Source organism: Pungitius pungitius, chromosome 6 (genome assembly GCF_949316345.1).
Source record: "Pungitius pungitius chromosome 6, fPunPun2.1, whole genome shotgun sequence".
NCBI lineage: Eukaryota > Metazoa > Chordata > Actinopteri > Perciformes > Gasterosteidae > Pungitius > Pungitius pungitius.
Window position 1 is genome coordinate 4,992,299 of NC_084905.1, and position 24,932 is coordinate 5,017,230.

A 24,932-nucleotide genomic window follows, 5' to 3' on the forward strand; every position below is an offset into this window, starting at 1 on the left:
AGAATGCTTCAAGGTAACTAGAAATCCACACTGTGTAGTAGAAAACATGTTGGATTATATTTCATTTTGTCAGGTAAAAATCACTTAACTGAGTTCAAGTGACACAAACAAAGACACGCGGAAAACCACACAATTTGAATGGACAGAAATACATTTGGAACATTTGATGAAATGAGTTCTGATTTTGCATTGAACAGATTGAACATATGAATAAATAGAACAGAAAAATAGAACAGCTCTTTTAATTATATTCAACACAAGAGAAACACAAATATGTGCACATACACAAATGTCTGTATATGCACACAGAGAGCAAATAGGACTCCAACAGACGTTTCATAATCAGCCAGACTGATCTTAATTAAACTATGAACAAGAACCTGCAGGTTGAAAGTGTCTGTGTACATTCTCATGCACTTCTTCTGTGTTGGGACACGTTTTTTTTGTTTGTATGTGTTTATGAAGCTGTCTGTGTGCCTCTGTCTCTGTATGTGTGTGTTTGTATTTGCAGACGTGTGTATACATGTGGACAGAATAACCAGTGAAGACCCCCAGGGACAAAAGGAGAGAGAACATGAACACATGCATAGTGACGCTTTTAAAACCGAAAAAGATCACTTTTATATTATTTCTAACATCCTCTATTTGGTTGTAACGATCTGGAGAAGGAGGAGAGCTTTTCTTCTGCCCAAAACTAAACATGTTTTGAGCCCACTCGGTGCATCCTTCAGGCTGAAAGGCTAATTGTTTCAATCGTTGCTTCTCACCCTAAAAAACATCATGAGGTGGGAAACAGAGCCTCAGGATACAGCATATGTGCTGATATCTTTTTTTTTAAAGAGCATTCCTTTTATGACGCCCATGTCATTGATTTCTACTAGTCTCGCCTGAGGATCTCTCACACACAGCTCACTGCTGTCCTAAACTATCTGTGTGTGTGTGTGTGTGTGCGTGTGTGTGTGCTGCAGGCCAAACAGCACGTAAATCATTAACAACAGGAACTTGTGATGCTGTAAGAGGTTCATTAATTAATCAGATAATCTGCGGTTGCCATGGTGAATAGTTCTGACATGCAGTCTGATCTCATCTCCACACGGCACAGTGAGCACAGCTCACTTTAGTTCATGTTGTTTTGTTACTTTTCTCGGTTACCAATCAAAGGAAATACATTCAATATCTTCAACGGGAGGCATTTTTTTTATTGCTGATTACTTTGAGCTTATAGTATCACAAATACTTATCTGATCAAATCATGAATGTGTTCTTTTAGAAAGTAGAATTAAAACCAACTTCTTCTGTTTTTTATAAGTGTGTTTGCTTGCTCCAACGGTTCCCTTTTTCCAAACTAAAAAAAAAGAATCTGTCCTATACCATAACAAAGATGTGTCCCTGTTGTTTGTCCTCGTTGTATTTCAAGGATACCTGCAGATATATTTTGGCTTTGTTTTCTGGTTTAGAAAATGCAGCTGCCGCTGTGGAAAGGGCCTAATAAATATTTAAAATTCATCAATAACGCAGGATCACAAAAAGCTAATGATGCTACAGCGACACATAGCTGACTCGAGACAATCAGTCTGTGTGTGTGTGTGTGTGCAGTTAAGATGTTGTTCTCAACTCATTTCCTCCATGCGTCTACAAAAAAGGAAATAGTGCAACAATGTGAACTCCTTGTCAGTAACGTTCAAACACACTATTGTGCAGAAATGACATGTTAGCAAGATTCTCTGACAGAGAAACTAAGACCGGAAACTTCTGTCTGCTCAACATTTTCTCTCAAGCTGAAGCACTAAAGGAGCGAACACGTCATGCATGAGGGATTTCTTCTCATCAACACGACATCTGAAACCAGTCTCATCCTCGCTTTCACACACTCGACTTCTTCCTCTGTGCTGATTGGCAGCACTTGGAAGATAAAAATGTCTGCCTTTCTGTTCAATGTCACCGTTCAACCCTCGGCTGTGAGGTTTGTTGAGGGTCAGTAAGGGTTCAGCGGGGTCGGTGGCGAGGAGTTACTGACTCTGCTTTGGATTAAATGACCATTAGCAACAGACAGGATTACCAAGCGGCTCCACAAAGAGAACTGCATGCGGGCTCATCGTGACCCAACTCTGCCGGTCTGGTTACATCAGCGACTGAGAATCAAGACATCCCTGCATCTCTAGCTGTGATACACACAAACACACACACACACACACACACACACACACACACACACACACACACACACACACACACACAGCAGCAGGCCTGTACTGAGTACAGGAGACGCTGGGTTGTGTGTGTTTATTCTTGGTCAGACTGTGGGATCCCGTGGCTGAAAGACAAATTTGGAATGGCACATGCTCCAGCATTTTAGTATATCAGTTACAGTGTTACGGTCCTCCCGTCTGACTGACTGTCTGCCCGCTGGAGGGGTGGTACGCATATCTCCCAGAGCCCACGGGAGCATATAAACACACACCATACACGTAATGAAGCTAAAATATGCTATAATCAGTAGGTTTGTTACATTTACACTGAAGGGCCTTTTACCAACAACCTTCGCTACGTGTAGAACTGTAAAAACTGTCCTTTGCGCCATCCTGTGGACGTATCAGAGAACAACACTTTAGCATGGAGCAATGAAACATTTGATAAAACCCTAACCCTCAATTTTTTCAAAAATAAAATAAAAATAAAAACGCAGCATAGATAGATAGATTCATGCATCTCATTTTCTAAAAGTAAATTGCAAGTTCTCTGACAAAACAAAAAACAACAACATTGATCTGAAATATAGTCTGTTGGATGAAAATAAAATTTCTCAACCTGAAAATGTATTTTCTATTGAAGGACACATCTCCTCTTTAAACACCATCACACGGTAAAAAAAAAATGAACATATTGAAAAGTAATTCCATTTAACTGCGCCCGTGCCTATGGGTGGGTATGAATGGTTGGATAGACCTGATGGGCAGGTGGCACCTTTAATGGTATCTCTTGTCATCAGTGCATAAAAGGGTGTGAATGAGTGAATGATTTACAGTGTAAAAGGCATTGAGAGGTCAGACGAATAAAACATCTCATAAAACATTATTCTGTTTTTAATTTGTGAGAAAATACGATTCAAATGTAGCAAAACAAAAACTGCATAAATTCTGGTGAGATCGCTGCAAGTCGCCTCAGCTAAAGTTAACCGTTTCCTATGGCTTCTTTTGATAATATGACAAGACAAACTAAGCAGAACATTTGGATCAAATTAAGATCATTTTAATAGAGCCCATATTATGGGAAAGGCAATGGTGAAAACAAATTATAATTTCTTAAGTAAAATGAACGTTTTATTGTAATGTATTCTCTCCGTCCTCGTCGCTGAGCGGCCTCTGGATCAATGGCGCGGCGGCCTTGTTCCCGACGAGAAGTACCCTTCCTCTGTCACCAAGGGGATGCTGCTGAGAGGCCAGAACAGTTCCCATAACAACCACAGGCTAAAGTAAAAAGCCTTTTCTCACAGTGAGGTTACTGTCACCATCAATGATAGTGTGAGCGAGATACTCCAGCGCGGACACACACGCTATGTTTTACCTAAGTGTGTGTGTGTGTGTTTCTGTGTCTCTGTGTTTTGTAAACATCTGAGAGTTTTGAACTGGGCTGGTATCCTAGCAACAAGCAGGTGTTGCTGAACTATAAATATCCTTTTGGTGTGTATCTGTGTGTGTGTGTGTGTGTGTGTTTTCAGTTGTGTAGCATTGCCACTATTTATCAAGAGTAAGCTAAGGGGAGAAAAAGACGACCAAAATAGAGAGAATATGAGAGAATTGGGTTGAGAGAGAGAGAGAGAGAGAGAGAGAGAGAGAGAGAAAGAAGGGTGCAGGGAGGGATGCAGCAGCACAAGGTAAGAAACCAACAATCAGTAACAGTGAGGGGATCCTCTACAGTTTGTGGTACTGCCAACACATACAGTCTGATTTGGCTGTTTTGGTCACGCTGGCCTCTGTCTGTTTGGGCGTGGTGGTGCATTGACCCCCTCTCACCACTAGGTGGGTCACCCGTTCCACTTCAATGGAGGGAGGAATGGGGGGGGGGGGGGAGGGAGCAGAATGCCACCACAAACTATAAACTATTACTGTGCCACCATTCTGCATTCCCTGTGAATCATGTAAGCTGAACACATGTGTTAATCGCCCTTAATGTTTTAACCTCGTCTTTTCGGAGCCAGATCGCTACCCAACTTCCTCTTTGGACATCCTTTCAGTTGTTTTGTGGGTTCCGGCTGCATCTCAACCGGATGGGTGGGCCCAATCGCAATGACTCCATCAAGAGTAATATCGGCCTTAAAGGGACGACGGCAGATGTTCACATGGACCAAGTATTAGTTTCCACAATATGAAAAATGTCTCACATGTCATCCTTCATCACGGATAGTTTTGTCACTATACCCACGTTAGGATTTCAATAATTTGCTTAAATACCTCCAAATATATATGTCAGTAATATGGAACCAAATTCAGGAAAAAGGTTTTGAAAAACAAACATGAACTAGACAGTTTAAGGTTTGGTCTTGATTTTTTGGCTTGAATATCGTTTTGACTAAATTATATTTTATTTATATTTATAATATATTTTTTCCATTCAAGTCAAAAGGCGAAGCTGGAAGGGAAATAGTTCCCTGTCTCTAAACACCTTCCTTGTTTTCTCCAAGGTCATGGTGTCATGCGCTTAGAGAAACAAGGCGGGCCGACAAGAGCGCGACGGACTTGCAGCAATACAGGATGTATGAGACAAGTGGGTTCCCTTTCTCTGTATACATACACACATAATACACAAATACACAAATCAGGGCATGTGGGTGGTACTTGACATTGCTGAAGGACTGAATGGTAATTTTTTTCAAATCGTACACTCTGGTTAAAGAAGGTTACCATGGCACTGAGCTGCTTGTGGTGAAAAACGGGAAGGTAACACCTTCAGTGCCACTGTTGACTCGTATTGCCCCAACAAAGGGGAAAATAAACCTGCTGATGAGCACCACGCACAAAGATGCTCCAGAGAAGACAGAAAAAAAGACTAGACCTGGACAAGGTCACAGCCGCATACAGCTGCAGACGGTCGACTGCCCGTTGGCCCCTGTATCAGAGTTGAACCCTGTGAACCGGCCTTTTCCTTCCAGCTACTGTCACAGCAGCGACCATCAAAGTCTCCCCTCGCTCTCTTGATGTTTGAATGAATGCCATCAGACATCCCTCTCTGCCCACTACTACCGCGGCTCACATTTACAATTCTATCTGCCACAACAGGGATTCTGTATCATGTACGTATGAGTGTGTGTGTGTGTGTGTGTGTGTGTGATGTTTGATGTCAATAGGACCAGCAGTGCGGTTGAAATATGCCTGAATAAGAAGCCAGTGTGGGTTGTCCTTTACGGAGTGTGTCTGCAGCATTACTCGGCTTCAGTGTGCCGATGTGTGAAAAGTGTTACTGTGTCCGAATCACAAACGTGCGCACATTATCGATGAGATCAGCATGTCACGGAGACTTGGACAGAGGGCCGTGCCCTGTGTGTAATACCGATTGATGACGGAGGGGAGGTGAGGCTCTAGAAAGCAAACGGCAGACGGCAAACCTGTAGTCTTCTTAATGCCGGTGTTACGTTTCCCCCTCGGCTGTCTAGGGGGTTGCACGAGGGATGTAACAAACCAAAAAGAGTAAACTGGAGAAATCACCTTCTCCTCTATTCCCAGCTGTAACGGATCTTTACACTTAGCTTCGAAGAATGACACGACACCCTTTGATTCCTAAAGGTTAAGGCGAGCTACCTTCCCTAACAAAAAAAGGTAAAACAAAAGACAGTCGTCTTACCTCTCTCCCTGACTAACAGAAAAACAAGAGAAACGTTTAAGGAGGGGATACTCCAAACAAAATGGCACCCAACTCCCTACACGGTTTACATCATGGTGGTGAGACAGACTTCACAGACAAGTCTCTACTATCCTCTAAGAGCGACACACGCTGGGATAGCTGACGAGGGAAAAACCTTCTTCCACCTGGTTTCCTTGCTGCCTTATACACTTATACTGTACACTGCCAAGCTCCAGCTAATGGACATCAGCTGGGGATCGTTTTGGAGGGCTGCATGGCAGAGAGAGAGAGAGAGAGAAAACACAGGAGGAGGGGAGAAAACATCACCATCACAACATGCACAATAACTATCACGTCAGGGGACGTAACAGCCGGGTTGAAGTTGCTATTTTTGAGTATGTGTGTGTGTGTGTGTGTGTGCGTGTAAGACATAATAGCGTATGATGGCGCTATGGAAAACGCGTATATGTTTGCTTCTGAAAGCCCATCACAACTTCGTGCAGTGTGGATCATCTAAAGGTTGTTTAGCTGTGCTTTGAGCTGAATAACAAATCAGCATGCTAACATGCTAAATGAGTGAAAAATGCTAGAATTTGATGATTAGCGTAACACATGAAGTAGAGCTGAAGGCACTGGCGCTCTTTGTCAGTTATCTTTTATGGATACACAATGAGAACTGCAAACTGGATCGAGTGAATGATATAGCTCAATTGCTTAAGTGCTAATTATTGTTTAAGTGCATAATCTTAACATTTCTCCAGCACCTCGTTTTGCTTCGTTGCCCTCTGCACAGGAGCACTAGTGGTTCCCTCTTTGCATCATTGGTCGCCCGCTTGGAATGACTCCATGCATAAAAGAATAGCTTTGCTAGGACATGAGACAGCTTTGCAAATAAGGACATGTCCTTAAAATGGGGTAAAAAAATTTTGGGCCACAGCTGACTTTATGCTGCAGTCAAAAAGTCAGCTGTGGCCAAAACCCCCCCCCCCCCCATTTACCCAATTTTACCACGGTTGTAAAACTCTTTTTTTGGACAAATTTCCAACAAGGTTTATTTTTAGCTTTATAGCTCTCACTATATATTATTAGGTCTTAAACCGTGAACATGACATTTTCCACATGAACAGCCATGGGAATCACAGGACTGCTTTTTTTCATTTACGTCCAATACTGAAAATCCAGAATTTTCTGTCTCGTGATGCAGAAAAACTAGTTCATGCGTTTGTTACTTCTATTCTTGAATACTGCAATTCTTTATTATCAGGCTGCTCTTAAGTCTCTTAAGCTTCTCCAGTTTATTTAGAACGCTGCAGGACGTGTATTAACAAGAACTCAGAACATGGATCATATTACTCCTGTATTAGCTTCTCTGCACTGGCTAAATCAAGAATATCATTCAAGTTACTTCTCTTGCTGGTGAGGCAGGTCTTATCTTAAGGAGCTTATTATACCATATTGCCCTAATTATGGTAACTAGTCTAAACGAGTAGGAATGGAGCCAGAGCCTTTAGTTAACAAACCCTTTATTTCGTTTTTTCTCTTTGGGGGCGTCTCATTGAAGATAAGACTTTCCTCTTTGTTAAGGCTTGTAGTCATGGCTGGCTCAGGTCAGTCTGGACCAGCCCCAACTACAAGCTGCTGCATAGGTCCAGACTCTTGGGGGACTTCTTAGGACACACCAAGGTCCTGTCTCTCCTCTCTTTCTATAACAGTATATTATATCTGGACCCTGGTCCTGTTGATACCAACCCAAACCAACATTAACCGCATTGCTTCTTTCCCAAAGTCTTTGTGCTTTCCCTCCCAACGGGTTTCTGTGGATGGTGGTTGTCCCAGAGGTGTCTGCGCACACCTGGATTACTACTCGCGATCCGGGCTCGACGTTAGCACCTGCCCGCCAAAACACAATATTGTGGTGTCTCATGTTCACGGTTTTGCCTCTGAGATAGTACGTCCCTTCAGTGTTGCCGTAGAGGCAAAAGGGTTTTCCACCCTAGGGATTGAGGGGTGAAGGCTGTGAAATGACCCCCCCCCCCCCCCCCTTAAAACATTCGGTCTCCATATTTAATCATTCTTCTCCCTCTGCAGCAGCATCAAACTGCCTACAGCTGGCCACAGGACGCACAGCTGTAAACAGAGAGATCTTATTAAAATACGATTAAAAGAAATGAACTCATTGTGTGTTCCAGTGTGCATCATCAAATAGAATCATTAAGCTGGTGTGTTTGCTACTGTACTCATTTCATTTTTCCAGTTGTTTTCCATCTCCGTTGGAAAGCTGTTTATAGAGATGTTTCGATGTTTTTGGAGCCAGTGTTCAAATAACCCTGCAATTTGTGATAGGGGCATTTTTATGCAGTTATGTTTGAATTGCAGGTTTTAACTTCAACATTCCACTAAACACAAATGTCTGAATGAATGTGTTTCCTTAAAGCTGGAAAGTAAAAAAAAAAAGAGACAAAATGTGATAGAATGACTCTGAGGCAAGAAGAGGTTTTTTTGTAGTCATGAAAACAGTGGCTTTTTAATGTAAACACTACATTCGATTGGTTTTTCCAGTACGGACATCCCACATGAAATAACAACCATTCACTAAAGAGTAGAGAGAGAGAAAGAGAGAGAGAGAGAGAGAAAGAGAGAAAACAGCACAGAAAAAAATAGCATTCACTGGGTAAAGAACAAAACAAAGAGTTTAAAATATTCAAACGAAAGGATGACGGTAACAGGATCAGAATGCCAAAGAAACAGGTATATCATGTCATTATACACAGTTGTTTTCTCTTTTAAAAACTATAAATCAAGAAGGCAAGAAAGAGAGTTCAATATAGATGATAGATAGTTCAATGAGAGGTAACATAGATCAGGTATGAACAGATAACAAATTTCCAAATCTACTCATTGTGTGTGTTTGTGTAAGTGCGAGCAAATGTGTGTGTGTGTGTGTGTGAGATGTGAGAACTGTGCTTTTCATTGTAGACCTGGAAGGTGTCTGTCAAACTGAAAAGAGACAGAGAAGAACGGAGCATGATTTTATACAGCGTCGATGTGTGAACATGCGGCGTCCCTAACTAGCGGGCGCAGCGAGAAACGTGCTCTCCCCCAAAAAGTGGTTCATTGTTTCTGAAATAATAAAAATAGATAGTTATAATATAATATTTAATCGTTCTGAGTCAGGCTAAAGTGAGGACACGGTTCTGATGCAGGGAAACAGGCAAAACGGTAAAAGGGGGGAGGCGGGGGGGAACAGTTCAGAGCATCACAACAACGCAGGGCCAGGACGACATCTTCGTGGATCCAAATCAGCTCGCCGTCAGAATTACAACCCTCTGTAAAACATCTTCATTTTAAAAAAGGGGAATATTTAGAAAAAAATGTAGCTACAAAGCACAAGAAAGATTCTCTTATCACAGGATCATAATGATCGTAGTTGTTGTGATGTTGTAATACCCACGTTTATTGGTTTCATCATCTATATATTAGGTGTAGATTCATATTTTTGTTACTGCAAGAATCACAAAATCTACACTTTTTTTTCTCCAAACCACCCACATGACCTTTTCAACCCTTTAAAAATTTAACTGACATTTTTTATTTTTGACCCTGCCCCATCCAATCCAGTAACATCAGTCCTCTCCTTTTCTTCTGCCTTTCAATCTCCTACGGTCTTTTTTGTGTTTTTTTCTCCATCTTTTTTTTTGCTATTTTTTTTAATAATTTCTTGTTATTATCTCAACAGCATTTATGTGAAGCTTCTTTTAAAACATTTTATGAATTAACTAGTCTCTTTGTACAAAGGCTTGAGTATCTCATGCTATCTGTGACAGGGTTTTAGTAAGAGGAGATGAGGAGGGAGGGAGGAGGAGATGAGATGCCCTTTGACCCCAAAATCATAACAGCAGGGCGTCATGCAAAAAAAAGGCAAAACCAAAGCGAGGTGGTGGGAGCAAAGAGAAGGCATGGTGGCAGAGTGTAAATGAAGAGAGAATTAGACACAGTGTCATGTGTACGACAGGTGATTAATCTATAAATAAATTAACAAAATGAATCAACAATTATCAAACCACGAGTTTCCTACCATAAAGAATGTTAGTAGGTTTCAAAGGTTGAACAGTGAGGAAGGTAGAGTTTTAACGCTGTGCCCCTGCTTCTGAAAGCGAGCAATCTGCAGTAGAGTACCTCTGTCGTATGGCACCGATAGGAAGTTTAGCACATTTCTTATTGGCTCTTGGTTTGGGCCACGCCCAGATGTTGGCCAGTGGCTGAGGCCAGGTTGGGGAACAGGGAGGCTCACTTCTTGTTGATAAAAAACGGATTGTGGGGAGTAATGTAATACTACTGGAAAACAAAAAGGGAAATTGACAACAAACATCTTTAAATGTCTTGGCCAACGTAAACAAAAGACTAAAGTCAAAATAAGTGTTGTCAGCTTCAGCAGGTCTCAAGTGTTTAAGGATTTTCGCCGACCTGTCCGGTGTATTTTTAGTGCTATCAACATTTTCACATATTTCGGCAAATAATGTTATTACATAATCACTACTATAGCAAAAAACAAATAAAGTAAAACACAAATAAAATGTGTCAAGGTGAGGCAAAATTGTGAATAAAAATCAGTGTACAGACTGATACCCATGTAATAAATATACACACGATCAACAAAAAGGAAACATAATTCATATTCATACCAATAATAAAAAAAAGTCTGGCAAAGAAAGGCTTTGTTTTTGTTAACAACAAAGACACAACTGAGAGTAGGAGGACGGGGTAAGAAGCATTCATTGACTTTGTTCAAGAAGTTTTGAAGTTTTCAAGGCTTCAGGTTTGTGTTTTCGACTAAAACAAATTTGTTTGCTTGGCAGCAGGCCAAAGACCATTAGGACGAGAAGTCAGAGCGTGAGAAGAGACAAAAACTAAAAACATATATATATATATATATGCCTGTTTTTTTTAATGATCCTCATTGTTAATATGCACCTAGTTGCATTTTTCATTCTCTTTTTCTTTAAATAATCAGCAGAATCATTATCGTCATCACCATTTCCACAGCAGTGTCAAAGGAACAGGAACGAGGTGGGGGAGGACGGGTGGGGCGAGGGAGGAGAGGGGACAGAAGGGGGAAGACATTGCGGGGCGTGGGGGGGCGAGCTCAATACAAGCCACACCCTCGCAGGTTGTTGGCGATGATGATGTCGGTGACAGCATCGAACACCACCTGGATGTTTCCTGTATCCGTGGCGCAGGTCAAGTGACAGTAGATTTCCTTATTTGGGGAGCGATTCTTGCTCTCGAACTGTGCTTGGATGTAAGCTGCTGCGTCGTCATAAGTGTTGGGTCCTGGAGAGAGAACAGAGCGACGGAGAAGATCCCGTGGTTAGAGTTATCCTACAATAGAATGATGCTTCCGCGATTTTACAATGCGGATGAATGAGATCCCAATGAAATCAAAACAGCCAAAGTATTGAAAGTGGCCTCAGCAAATCATGAAAGCACAACCAGGCCGCGTAAGAAGGCATGCTATGAGTAACACAACTGTAAAGTATTGGTAAATAACTTTATGTATACACACTTATATATACACTCACATATGCACATGGATATGCATATTACTGTATCTAGAAATTGTTCTTTGTTTTGCTGCCTCTTAGGATCCGATCAGGTCTGAAACTCTTATGAAAGATTTTTCTTTTTAGTTGAATAGAATATTATTCTGAGAAGCTCCTGGCAGGAAGGTAAGGGAGGAGGGGACAAGGGGGGGTAAACAGGTGCAATGTGTCAGACAGACTTACTCTGATAATCACGGCAGTTAGCAAATGAAATAAATAGACGAGCGAGAAATGAGGTGTCGTACTGTAGGCGTGTTTGGTTCCAGTTGTAATGCTAAGCTAAGCTAGCCGGCTGCTGCCTCCAACTACTTTGCTACATACATATCGCCTATTTTTTTCTGTCCTAAGTAATTGGATTCAATGTCCCTCCTTTGTTCATTTCTAAAAGAAATATGTTTTATTCACCTGTCAAGTTTGGTTGCTGCTGTTTTGAAAGCTGCTATTCCTCACCTATGCACTCAGGGAAACTGTCAGTTATTTTATTTTTCGGTCTACCTGTGTATTCTGGGAAGCAGATGCTGAGCGCAGACTTCTTGATCTTCTCTGCAAACAGATCCTTCTTGTTTAGGAAGAGGATGATGGAGGTGTCAATAAAGAACTTGTTGTTGCAGATCGAGTCGAAGAGCATCAGAGACTCGTGCATGCGATTCTGCGGAGGAAAGATGAGGGGAGAAAGGATTGAGATGAAAGGTTAAGGGAACAGGTGAAATGAAGAGAAAGTGGTGACAGGGAGGGGGAAAATAGACAAGACAAGAAAAAAAGTGAATAAATGATGATGAAAAGAGAAGAGGAAAAAAGGGAAAAATCAGTCATTGGTCACATTTCAACATTAACAAAAATGGGCCAAAAGCCTCATACATACTAATACACAAAAGAGAGCAATGATTACACACCCCTCTCTCCAACTCGAAGGGAGGAAGACACACAATTATTTATTGTGCATCTTTAATCAAATTAAGTGCATGAGTATTATGCAATCAGACAAAGATGATCACATCCGAGGACTTATACCAATGAAAAAATGGTTGTATGGTGGCATTAACATAGAAGAAAAAACAAATCAACACATCGACCTCTGTGTCTGCATTTTAAATACTCAAACGCAAATTACGTCAGAAACATAATCCCACATATCAAGTTACTCATGTGCTGCTTTATTGTTGTTTCTCTTATGAATAAATACCACTTGACAGCCTCAACAGTGAGGAGGATACAGCAGATTTGGTTTTATTTAGTGCTCAGTGAGAAACAACACGCACACATACACACAGAACAACATTAAGCAGGACTGTAGGTTAGGCTTTAAGGTCTCTGTACAGATAAGAGAGGAAATTGTTTGGCAATAGAGAGCGTAGAGGATGTAGATGTTGGAGGGTTAATGGTGGCACTTCTACCAGCACAGACTCTGCCCCCCAAATCCCACACAGGGTCATTTTGGTCTGGTGCACTGTGGAACGCTGAATGCTCTCCCAGTGCAGCAGTAGAGAAGCATCTCCCTGACTCCTCTAGAGGCTTAGGTGCTCACTTGATTTTTCAGTGGGAAATGGGCATTTTGATGGACGACCAAAAAAAACGAAATTTTACAATTTATAATAAGAAAAACACCACCGGAAAAGCTTGGTTACAACTGACATCTACATCAGTTCTGGCGGCCACTGTGTGGTTTCAGGGATGGTTTGTGTTGCCATGGCATTTGTTTTGCGGACCAACCACCTGCTGCCCAGATAGGATCAGACTGTTGTTACCTGAATGAACCACTGATTGTACTATTCACCTCAGACCCAAACAGCTAAAAAAAAACATTTCTCCATTTCTAGAGCTAATATATGATCCAATTATTATATATCCTTGTGTACACAAGCATTTTAAATAGTGAAATTGTGTTGCAGATCTAGTAAATTCATCCCAATGACATGATGGGAACAACAAAACAAAGAAAGGTACTCATTAAAGTATATTGTAATATGTAGCCAATTTAAAGATGCAAAAACAGAGAAATGGCCCTTAAATGTACTTTTGAACATCTTGGATTTGACATTGAATCTGCATAGCAGTAACCAGGAAACACGCTGTTCTGTGTGCAGCTCGAGGTAAACAGGCATGAAAGGAGTAGGAAGAGAAAGCTTGAACAGTGCAGTGTGCACCCATTGTCCTTTCTACTGCATGTGAATTGGAACTTGGAAACTAACAGCGGTTCTGGATTTTACCAAGCCCTTTGATACACAACTCATGCCTACTGCTGGTTTGTCTTAGGCTTTCAGGCAAAGAAACAACTTGCTAAATGTATCGGGCACGAAAAAGAAAAAAAGAGAAGAAATGCGGGGATGCTGCGTGAGGATTATGCTTGTCTAAGTTTTCAGTGGCAGGATAAAGAAGACTGTACCGCTTTGGAAATAACCCAAAGGCTCAGCTTGTGCTTGTGAAATATTTGTTTTTGCCTCGATGCAAATTACAAATAAAAGTGGTCTTCTATTCCCCAAATAACAACTGGAAAGTAAATAAATAAATTCACTTATTTTGACAGTTAAAGGACAATAGCATTTGATGTTTTGTTTATCTCCAGAGGCGATGCAGTAGGATCATTTAACGTTCCCACTGTATAATAAAATGTTAGAAGTCAGAAGACAAACCAAAGGCTTTCAGCAGCAGAACTAAGAATCGGCAAACAAACACCAGAGGCTCTTCGGTTGGATATGTTGATATTATTTGGCACGAGCAAGTAAGGTGACACTTTAAAGTCTCATTTATATCTTCAGTTTGTGTTGAGGGCCTCTGTGTGTAAAGGGTAGACCGGTGCCTTCTGGGTAATTAATCCACAGACACCGACTCCACCCCAAACCCCCCATGGGTTGATGTTGTTTCTAACACAACACAACACACACACACAGGTAGCTAAATACAATCGGTGAACACCAAAATATACACAAGATACACGGACAGAAACACACACACAAAGCAGGCAGATCAACTGCAGCTCTCTACTTGAGGAAAGGTGGCAAAGATGCATTGGGAAGAGCCAATCACATCGTCTCACAGTATGAAGCAGGCAGGCCCTTACTGTTTTGAGTGTGGAGGGAAAAGTGGAATGAAGCAAATGCCCTGCTCATTAATAAATAAAGAAGCTACCCCCCCCCCCCCCCCCCGTTTGCCAGAAAGCACTTAAACCAGGGAAGCTGCAAACACACTCAGCTCAGTCAATTCAACAGAGTCCCACAGACAGAGACATCTCAGTAAGCCCTCATTTAGAGAGAAAAGGGAGGAGCGGAGGATATTTTCCTGTTATTATATGCACTTCTTTGGCTTTATTGTCAAGGCAAACTTTTGAACTGCTCCTACAATTGCTAGCAGCACTTTATTTCAGCGAAGCCGTGCACCTCATCAAAGCTCCATGGCCCCGCTGCTCTGGGACGGCTTGTTGGGAATGGAACAAAAGTAACAATGTCGAAAATTGATTCTCAGAGGAATGTATCTTTCAAAGGCAGAGAGATGAGTGGTAAAGATATTCCATTGAGCAGCTTCACGCAAGGATGTTGTCCTCGGGCCCTATGAAATCAATGCCTCCTTTGAGACATTATATAACGTAAGTGTCTGAGGCAGAGCACTACCACATGTAGCTCATTTACTGTGACGCATGAATGCTGAAACACAAAATATATATTCACTTAAGCTACATTTTTAAATATCCCACAACAACCAAAAATATATTTGCTGCTTGCCTCTTACTTCAAAAACAAAAATGACATTATATAACACTGAAACAATTTAAATACCCTTCTTCTGCAGGGACAAAAACACATTTGCTCTCTAACGAAATGCATCCACAGGAACAACAATCATGATGCTCAACACACAATTCAGTTGAGCTGCATAAACTCCTGCTGGGTAGCTTTCGATAAGATGGAAAGCAAACATTGCTCAAACCATAACCGCTATAAACAGACTATGCATATGAACGTATTGTTTGTAGTCAGGGTAGTTGGGACGGACATGTTTGAACGAGTTTTGGCTTTGCAGGTAAACAGTTTGTGTGGTGTGCGAAAGAGCAGGAACATATGGGATAAAATGCAATCTGGAACGCCATTGGCTAACGTCAACGCTGGTTTAGCCTTTTATTAGCTTAAAAAAACAACTGTAAACGGATAAATCTGACATTCGGGGCGTTTAATTTATACATACTAAGACTTTAAGTAACATCCAAAATGCAATAAAAAAAAGAGAAATGTGACGGAAGAGAGGGTTTGATGTAATAACACTGTTTCTATAATGCCAGGGGAGGGACGGTCCTATCTGATGAATATTTATATTTAGCTACGCGTAACGCTGTTTGATGTGGAATTGGAAGTGGGTAATATTATACGAGTATTAAAAAATACATTGTTTTAACTTAGTGATAATGTAACTATAATAAAAATACTGTTATTTTTTTTAATCATGCAACAAATAATTAAAACTATAATGACATTAATAATAACAATAGTAATGGATTCAAATAATGTTTCATCATGTTTCTTATGATGGTGTAAAGCGCTTCTGGTCTCTCAGAAAGCTCAGTAAAGTGTTTGATTGAGAAAATAATTTATACTTCATATTAAAGAGTAAAGTCTGATTTAGTCTAATAATTTAACATGATTTTCTTATTGCATTCATGATCATATGTTTACTGTCCTAATGCCCAACTACAAATACATTTGGAGCTTAATAGTGTAACAATGCATTCGGACCAGATGCTGCCCAGCGCATGCTTAAGAGGACTATGAGAAAACAAAATTACACAATAGGCGGTCAGGTTAGCTATCTCACACATAACACATATGTTATAATTTATGCTGATGACTAAGCATTCATCCATTTCTTCTTAAAAGACTAGACATTACAACAGAATGAATTCTGACGTGCATCTTTCGCATGTGCACTGAGTGAACTGAGCTTGACTAGTTACATGTATATTTCACTTTGTGTCAGGTACATTATCTACGGCAGAGAAGATTAGCAACTCCAATTTAATTTCAAATTATTACAAATACTTTGGGGTGGAGAAGGAATTTCCATTATGCATATTTGCTGGAATGCCAGTGAACCCCTTTAAGATGGCTGCTGTTAGTAATCAATCCAGTTGTTTGAGTAAAGCACTACTGCATTAACAAACAAGTCTCAGGATCCTTATATCCCTGCAGTCAACTGGAGCAATGTGCAGGATGTCTACAACACACTGGCCTAAAATGTAGAGTTAACTAAATATACAAAGCTGCTGGAATTTGCGGTAGGTTCTTCTTAAGGAGGAAGTCAAATAGGCAAATACATCAGAGGAAGTTCCAACCAGGTACTCATCCAATCAATCCATTAATTAATTAAGAGTAAAACAATATGGTGACCACACTAACACAGCCTGTGCCCCATCTTTGACTGATTATCATACAATGACATCACTAATATGGGCAGCATAATACGTGCTAAAAACTGGTACAGTAAACACAGTCATCCAATGGCTAAAATGCTACATCTTTGTCAGTACAGGCCACACCCCCGCAGGTTATTTGCTATGATGACATCAGTGACGGCATCAAAGACAAACTGGATGTTGTTGGTGTCCGTAGCGCAGGTCACATGGGCGTAGACTTCTTTGCTGGGTGACTTGTTCTTGCTCTCATACTGACATTTAATGTAGTCCTTTCCCTCCAAGTAAGTGTCTGGACCTGAGGACAGAGGCACACAGACATTTATGACAGAGTGGGAGTCAGGTGCTTGAAAGCTGTTGTCACGTGGCCTTTTATATCAGCGGGTTGACCTACAGTACATTCTCTGTATCTGCAATTATTTCTGGTTCTCTATCAAAACATGACCTTTGACTTTCTTGCCCAGCACACATTTGCAGAGCGCTGAGTGCGTTGCCTTAGTTGGCAAATTCGGTTTCTGAATTCAGTGCATGACTGTATACCGATGTGCCACATCTAATGTATGACCCTTTACTTGAAGTCCATCTGTGAGTTAGTTCTGCTTGTAATGCAAAGCATTTTCCACACAGTGGATCCAATCAAGAGCATTCATTTGTAATAACAAATCTCAGTGATTGGAGTATTTTTTTAAACTTGTTTTATCTTCTTGACTCGGAGCCATGAGCAGCACTGTGGTTTTTCTGTGTGCTTCAGCAGCAACTTCATCAGAAAAGGCTCAAAGTCTGGCCATGAAAAAGGAAGCGGAGGAGAAGAGAAGAGGAAACAAGTTTGGAATTCTAATTCTCTCTTTCTCACAGTCTTGATGTTTTGCTCTTACTCCATCTTGCTTTCCCACAGTGTTGCTTTGGGTATTTTCTCACACTCTTACTCTCCCCAACAGTGGTTTCTTCTCTCGGTTGTCTTAGCTCTTATTTCCTCTTGTGTCTAGATGAGCACACTCCATCTCCTCTGCATTAGATTCCTGGCAACACTCATTGTTACAATAAATCTTTCACTCATTACATCTTTGTTCTCTTCCAATATGAGCTTGATTTGTCTCTTTTCTGTTGCCTTTAAACGTCGAAAGAGGGCGTGTACAAATTAGCAATTCTAGCAATGGAATAGAAAAGGGCGCTTGAGTGAAGATTGCTTTGTCAGTAACTCTGAAAGTCTTAAAGTTAGGACTCTGTCTTCCCTTCACTCTTTTTTCTGTAATTACTAAGTGGGAGAAGCTCGTCCTCAGCAGCTACAGTGCCTTCTAGTGTTCATACAATAATCCAGTGTATAGTACGAAATTTATACAAAATATATTACTGTAAAGTGCATCAATATGTACCAGTGTACTCAGGGAAGCAGATGGACAGTGGAGACTTGGTGATCTTTTTTTCAAAGATGTCCTTCTTGTTCAGGAAGAGAATGATCGAAGTTTCCTTAAACCACTTGTTGTTACAGATGGAATCAAACAGCTTCAAAGACTCGTGCATACGGTTCTGTAAAAGAGACGTTACCGAGGGTTAAAAAGGCATTCATACACAATGTTCTGCATGGCCATTGTACACACAAACACACACACACTCAAAACAACCTGACAAGCATGCATCATTTCTGCAAATGTGTTCAGAAAACACATGCACACAAGTAGAAAAATTAAGAACACGTATTGTACATACACACCGTTAAAATACAAAGAGGAACTGGTCAAATTACAATGACAAAGCAGAACAGTGGTACTGGAGAGTTCCTCTTGTCCACAGACAGAGCATTTCCTCCTGCATGTTGAGTGTGCGTAAATCCACACATCAGTAACAACGTTATTAGTAAGCTGGATGTCGCAACTAAGTTAAACAAAGCCATGCACTTCCAGCGTTAAAGCTGTGAATAAATGATAGCTTAAAGGTGCCCTGTGGAGATGTTGACCACCAGGTACATTACAGAGCAATGCTTTCAAAAGAATTTGTCTTGAGTGGGTCAATTATTTTGTTGCATGTGCTTGAGGAAACAACTTGCTCAACCCGAACAGAAGTTTATGTAATCGGTAGGAAGCAGCAACTGTTTGTGGAGGTAATGAGTTATAAAGGTTGCAGTGTACCAACGAGGGAGCCGAAGGCCCTCTGGTGTAAACCGTGCACGTTGAAATTAGCTTGGTAAATCGTTTCTGAGGTAGACAATGTAACACGTTTCTTTCCGTGAGAAATGTCAAATGCAAACTAAACCAAAACAGTGTTTACCATTAAAGCTCCACAGAGTGCATAAAGCAGTAACGCTATATTAAAAGCAAGATTTAAGTCATAGATGAAAACACAGCCTACTAGGAGGCTTCATACCTTTCTGTGGGTGGAGCATCTGTAGAAGATCTGACTGCTGATTGGTAAGAGAGGACAGTCGATGGCGAGAGTGACAGGAGGAGTGGAAGGAGCCAGAGATGCTGCAGGACGGAGTTTAGAGCAGGAACAGAAAATGCAAGGGACCCCCCTCCCCCACCCACCGCTTACGTCCTAAATGACTGCCAAACACACATATAGGATACGTACACACCCCTAGTGCTGAAAAGAAGGTGTTTAGAGGCAGAAGGACAGAACATTATCCAGACAGTGTTCATGATGTCTGTGCGTTTTCACAGAAACAAAACAAATAGAGGGGGAGAAAAACACAATGCAAGCAGTTCTTCAATAGAAAGAAGGAAATTAAAAAGCAGAAGTAGTGTGTGTTGTAGAGCGTGCTTTAGTGTCTTTAATGGACTTGGATGTTCAGACATATGCAGCCAAAACCTTAAGCATCTGTCCGGTCAGGTTGACTTTTTGCAAATTGCCCTCTCAAAAGGACAACAAGCTAGAAAAGAAAGAAATGGCCTGCGTGAGATATCTCGTTCTTGAGAGTGAACCGGATGGAAGTACAAGCATGAGTTGATGGAGCTCGTTACTTATCTAATTCGAGACGTTTGTCTTTTTCAATTTCAGAGCATAACCCACTGGCTTCAGATTTTGTGACGCTTCCCCTCAAAATGTTGTCTGCGCACTGAAATAGAAGCTGCTTGCGCATGGGTTGCACAGACTATGTGGTTGCAATCAGACATATTATTGCTCACCATCACCTTTCTATCCCTTCTGCTCTTTCGGTGTGATGACCCAGGAAAGGTTCTCGACTCAATAGAATGGCAGGTGTGGTGTTGCAAGGTTAAATGATCCCTGCCTCTCTGCGGGTGCTTTCACTGGATCGATGAACCGGGTTCATCCACTTCCCTGTAGTTCCCTTCAGAGCTTAAACTGACCACGCACGTGCTATAAAGTGCTCCATTTCCAGAGCCAGGAAACGTTAGCTTGATGCACATTTAATGTTAGCTCTGCATTAGCTTGGAGTGTGAGTGCAGGGTTTTAATAGGGAAGCATTACAGAATCTGAATCTGAAATCAATGAGTCAAGCTATGAAAGCTTGTGTTGAATGGAGAACTCCATAGAAAACTAAATGCCTCTAGCCACGGCTGTCAGAGACAAAAAAACAGAAAAAATGTTATGGGACCTCTTTAAATATCACACAGCTACTGCAAATGCAAAGATAGCAAAGGCTATCTATGATTCTTGAAAAGTCCAAAAAACATGAACTTCAATTTCCTAAAAAGCCTTTTACAGTATAAAACACCCTTTCTTCAGTTTACAAAGGACTTGAATGCTTTCTAATGCCGACCAAAGGCAGTAATCAGAGAAATAAAATGCTCTGACAGGCTGATGGGATCCGTTAAACAGCAAAAAGCCAAAGTGGGATTGTTGAGACGGTGTAATGTGAATGCAGGCAGTGGTTCTTCTCTTTATTTGTTGGATTATTTATTTTGTCGGTGTGTAAGTGTACTCGATAGGAATTCCATCAACTCATAATTGGCAAGTGTCAATTTAATAATCTAATTGTTTAATATATTCGTCCATTGTATGCAGCTATTTTGGACACAGGCACTATCCATTTAGAGTAATTTAATTAAATTAAATCAGGAATTATACTCCTGGGAAGTAGTGAGAAATATGATGTAATAATTAATAAGCATTTATTACTGATTAGTCATGCATTCCCTTACCTGGTCATGTTAACTCCCACAGTGACTTCAGTTGGTACTTCAATTGTCTAGATTTCTTTCTCTACACTCACTTTGCCACAAATTGGCTTGTATTTACGAGTTTATGGCAGTGGCCGCAATATCGTGGTAAAACATATTTGAAATTAATTCAATTAACAAATGTTACTGCACTACAGTCTGATTATTTGAGGCCTTATCAGAGGTATAATTGGTAGTTTTGCCTAATTATCAATTAATTTCTCCCTGAAATTGTGGCTTTTTAAATACGCGATTACTTTTCCATACATTATGTCTGCTTTTAATGTTTCCTATAGAGGAGACATTTTCTCCATCAGCTAGCAGCCATACGCAAATAAGCACCATGAGTTCACAGAGAACATGCTGTTCGTATTCATATACCACACACACACACACACACACACACACACACACACACACACACACACACACACGCACACACAGCAATTTTGAGTATGTTTTGTGATGCATATTGCCGCTCTTAATTTGACATTCTTCTGGTGCTCCCTGCTCAGGGGGAGGCTGGAACGCTGCATAAATAGAGCAGCTACAGAGCAGTTTCCCAGCCTGGATTCCTCAGAGGATACGATTCAGGCTTTATAAATAGCAGTGAGCGCAAGGCAATTAAATCAGCCTATCTATTGTGTGTAAGATCGTCTACATCGTCTGTACAGACACATTGCAGGGTGTGGCTTTTTGTTGAGGAAACGCTGAGCAACTCCGTGACGTGTACCACCTTGTCCAGAGCCATTACCCAGATAACCCACAGGTGTGCATACGTATTATGTGTTATTAGTGTTGTAGTACCCAAGTCTCTAAATCATATTTCTGTTCCATTATTGATATAGACTTAATGCTCTTTCAAACTTCATGGATGATTCTACACCGATTGTATATCTCATAATACATAGTCAACATGATTTGTGTTGAGAGTAACTTTGTGGGAGACCAAATATGACCATCCCATTATTTAAAACAGATAATTTGGTTAGGCCAGAATGTAACTGGAATTGTGACCGTAGGCAAGAATGATTTGCATAGAGAAAAACAAACTCCTTTAGGTCTCCTTGTGTAAGAACAATCCAACAGTGGGTTCACCAGAGATTAAGCACTTTTGGATTAAGTACCGAAGTAAACAAACAGGTATTTTGACTGTGGCCCTCAGCAGTATTCCGTGGATTTATTTACATGTTTGGTTGCAATATCGGACGATGGTGCATCAAACTGAGATTCAAAGCAAACACAACGGAATTCCATGTACATTGTAGATTGTGCTATGGTGGACCATGAAAGTATGAAGAAAGACAGTGGCTCCATTAATTTAGCATCACACAGTATGCACGTATTCCTTCTCCTTTCAAGCTCCACAGGCTGTGTATTTTATGTCAGCTTAAACACTGTTTCTACATAAAGAACAAGTGTAAAATCTTTAAACCACCTGCTTTAAAGCCTGTGTCAGAATGCATTAGGGGACTATTACCCATGCTGTTGCACATCCTAAATCTCTAAAATAACATTACGGATTCCATCTGACATGGCATCCTTTACAATTTGTCTTCTTAAATTAGTCATTATGCTACTCAGTGACAGGGATAAAGAAAAAAAGTGAGAGAGAATATACATATCTGTCCTTACCGTGGTCTCGTCTTCATGCAGCACCTGGTCGTATCCGCTGAGCGCCACACAGAAAATAATAGCTGTCACATCCTCAAAACAGTGGATCCACTTCTTCCTCTCCGATCTCTGACCTCCTACATCAAACAGCCTGATGGACAGAGAACAGATGCGAATCAAAACCCAAGTGCAACCACATAGCGAGTGGATGGAGCCTTCTCACCTTACCTACTCTTTTGTGCAAAAAATGTAGAATGAATAGTGCAATATCTCTTCATTACATCTTAATACTTAATTCATTGTATTCTGTACATTTCAGGATACACTCTTATTGCATTTTATTCATACATTTCATGCAGTTATATTTCAAACACTTAAAAGATAGGGCATCTAAAAAATGTTTATTCCTTTTTTTGAGGTAATATATTGTATTATATGTTTGATGCATATTTTTGCACACATTTTCTGAAGTCTCCCACACAATGCTGGACTGCCAGTAAAAGCAATTAAGATGACGTGTTAACAAAAACACACCCAGCAGCATGCTGCCTACTCCAATGCCAGAGTAACAGTAGAAAGCATCATTCAGCAGATCGAAAATGTTTGTCCATCGTGTTCATCTGCACACACAAAACAGTTTGTGTTTGTGTGAAAATGATTGGGTCAGAAAGGGAAACATACATTAGCTGAAGTATGATGGTGCATCCATCCAGAAGAACAATTAGTTCTGCAGTTTATTAACCTTTCCGCTCTGTGCCTATCAATCCTTTCATACACGTGTGTGTGTGTGTGTGTGTGTGCGTGCGTTTACACATGAACGCAGGAGGGGCAGAAATATTGTAATGAAATTAGAGAGCAGGAAAAAGCCTGCAGCTTCTGTTCTCTATATTTCGTCTCCCCCTCCTGTTATTTCCTTCTATTTGAATGGGACCTCGTTAAAATGACAGACAATCATAGATATAGACACTTGTTACATTGTATTAATCAAAGACTGGTTCCCAATTCAATAAGAGGAGCAGACAGGAGGATGAGAAGAGGGGGCGGTTATGACAGTAAAACAAAACTCAATGCTATGGCTTGGTACTGACCTGAAGTGGAGGTTTTTGAAGGTAAAGTGTGTCTCGACGATGCCAGTGGTCTTCACTCGGGTTCTCAGGATGTCCTGCTCTGTGGGCTGGTAGTCTGTGGCACCGATCCGATCTAGGCTATCTAGGTAGCTGCACAGACACACAGAGAGACGCAGTGTGAAAATCATTCGTCTGTCAAGCTTTGGAATTGTCCATATGTTGAAGAGGTGAAGGTGAGGCTTCAGGGGAAAAGTTTTTACTACTGCAGGCATCATTTACTGCACATCCACCAAAATAGTCAACAAATTAAAACACATCCAAAATTCAGCTTCCTATCTCCTCTCCCACTCCTGCACCAGAGATCCCGCCGATACGGCAAGAAATACAAGTTTGATGTTCTCCATCGCAAGTCACTTTCAAATCATCCCCTTCAGGTTGTGATGTGCAATGCATTTATGTAAGTTTTTGGTTATTACTGTTATAATGTCAGTTTCTGCTTGTTACCACATTGTTGCTATTCTTGTTTCTGTCTGTACCTTGTAAAGTGCTGAAGAGTACTTTTTAAAGCTCAACACAGATTACTACTATTATTATTTTCACAATCCATTATCTAAATAAGTGAAGGGAATTCATTAATAATGTTGAAGAATGATTATCTGCGTATTTAAAGAATGTTGGCATGGCGGCGAACTTGGCGGCAAAGTGTTAAAATAGTTCAAAGGTCATGGAGCACATTATTAACTAAGGGGATAAGAGGATATCACAGTGTGGACTTGGGTCCCGGAGTCTTGGCTAATGTTGGCGTCAAGCTCTTAGTTGGATTTGGGGAAAGTTTACAGTCCATTTAAATCCAGACATCGTTACAGAAGATAGCGTTGGGTTTGCCAAATTGATCTGCAAGTCCTGTCTAACAGCCTTTTTTCTTCTAATCTTGAAATTGAAAACCTACTTTTTAAAGATGTTACACAATTGTAACATTGGTATTTTTGGGATGACTTTTCAGATTCAGATGATGTATGTCATGGCTCAGGTGGCTGAAACAGTGAGCATTACATAACAAGCAGCATTTGACAGCCCCCCACTGGGGGATGTATTATTAATGATATCCAATATGCAACTTTCCTGACTGCAGTGGGCAAACTTTCTGCTTCCTCTAGTAGGGGTCAGAGGACAATAAAGTTCAATACTGTCAATGATGTGATTAAGTGGAATAATCCGTTTAATTATTAAATTGTAACTTCAGCATTACACAATAAATGGATGAAGGCCATCATTCCTAATTGGCAGATTGGAAGTGGAC

At 40.8% G+C, this 24,932-nt stretch overlaps 2 protein-coding genes across 4 annotated transcripts in view; one reads left to right on the forward strand and one right to left on the reverse strand.

Annotated features, from left to right (window-relative positions):
• Positions 1 to 24,932, forward strand: part of LOC119195887 (histone H2AX) — a 207,132-nt gene that overhangs the window by 83,789 nt on the left and 98,411 nt on the right. The window lies entirely within an intron of this gene.
• The window catches only part of gnao1a (guanine nucleotide binding protein (G protein), alpha activating activity polypeptide O, a), a 65,089-nt gene continuing 48,485 nt past the window's right edge, over positions 8,329 to 24,932 (reverse strand). The window contains exons 5-8 of one of the 3 annotated variants that reach the window (XM_037451161.2): positions 23,654 to 23,782; positions 22,587 to 22,716; positions 18,207 to 18,360; positions 8,329 to 11,169 (exon numbers count right to left, since the gene is read on the reverse strand). In XM_037451161.2, the coding sequence (XP_037307058.1) occupies positions 10,982 to 11,169; positions 18,207 to 18,360; positions 22,587 to 22,716; positions 23,654 to 23,782 (601 nt within the window). In that variant the 3' untranslated portion in view covers positions 8,329 to 10,981. Of the gene's footprint in view, positions 11,170 to 11,933; positions 12,088 to 14,592; positions 17,132 to 18,206; positions 18,361 to 22,586; positions 22,717 to 23,653; positions 23,783 to 24,932 lie in introns of those variants that run through there. The other 2 variants (XM_037451159.2, XM_037451160.2) reach the window with 2 other exon arrangements.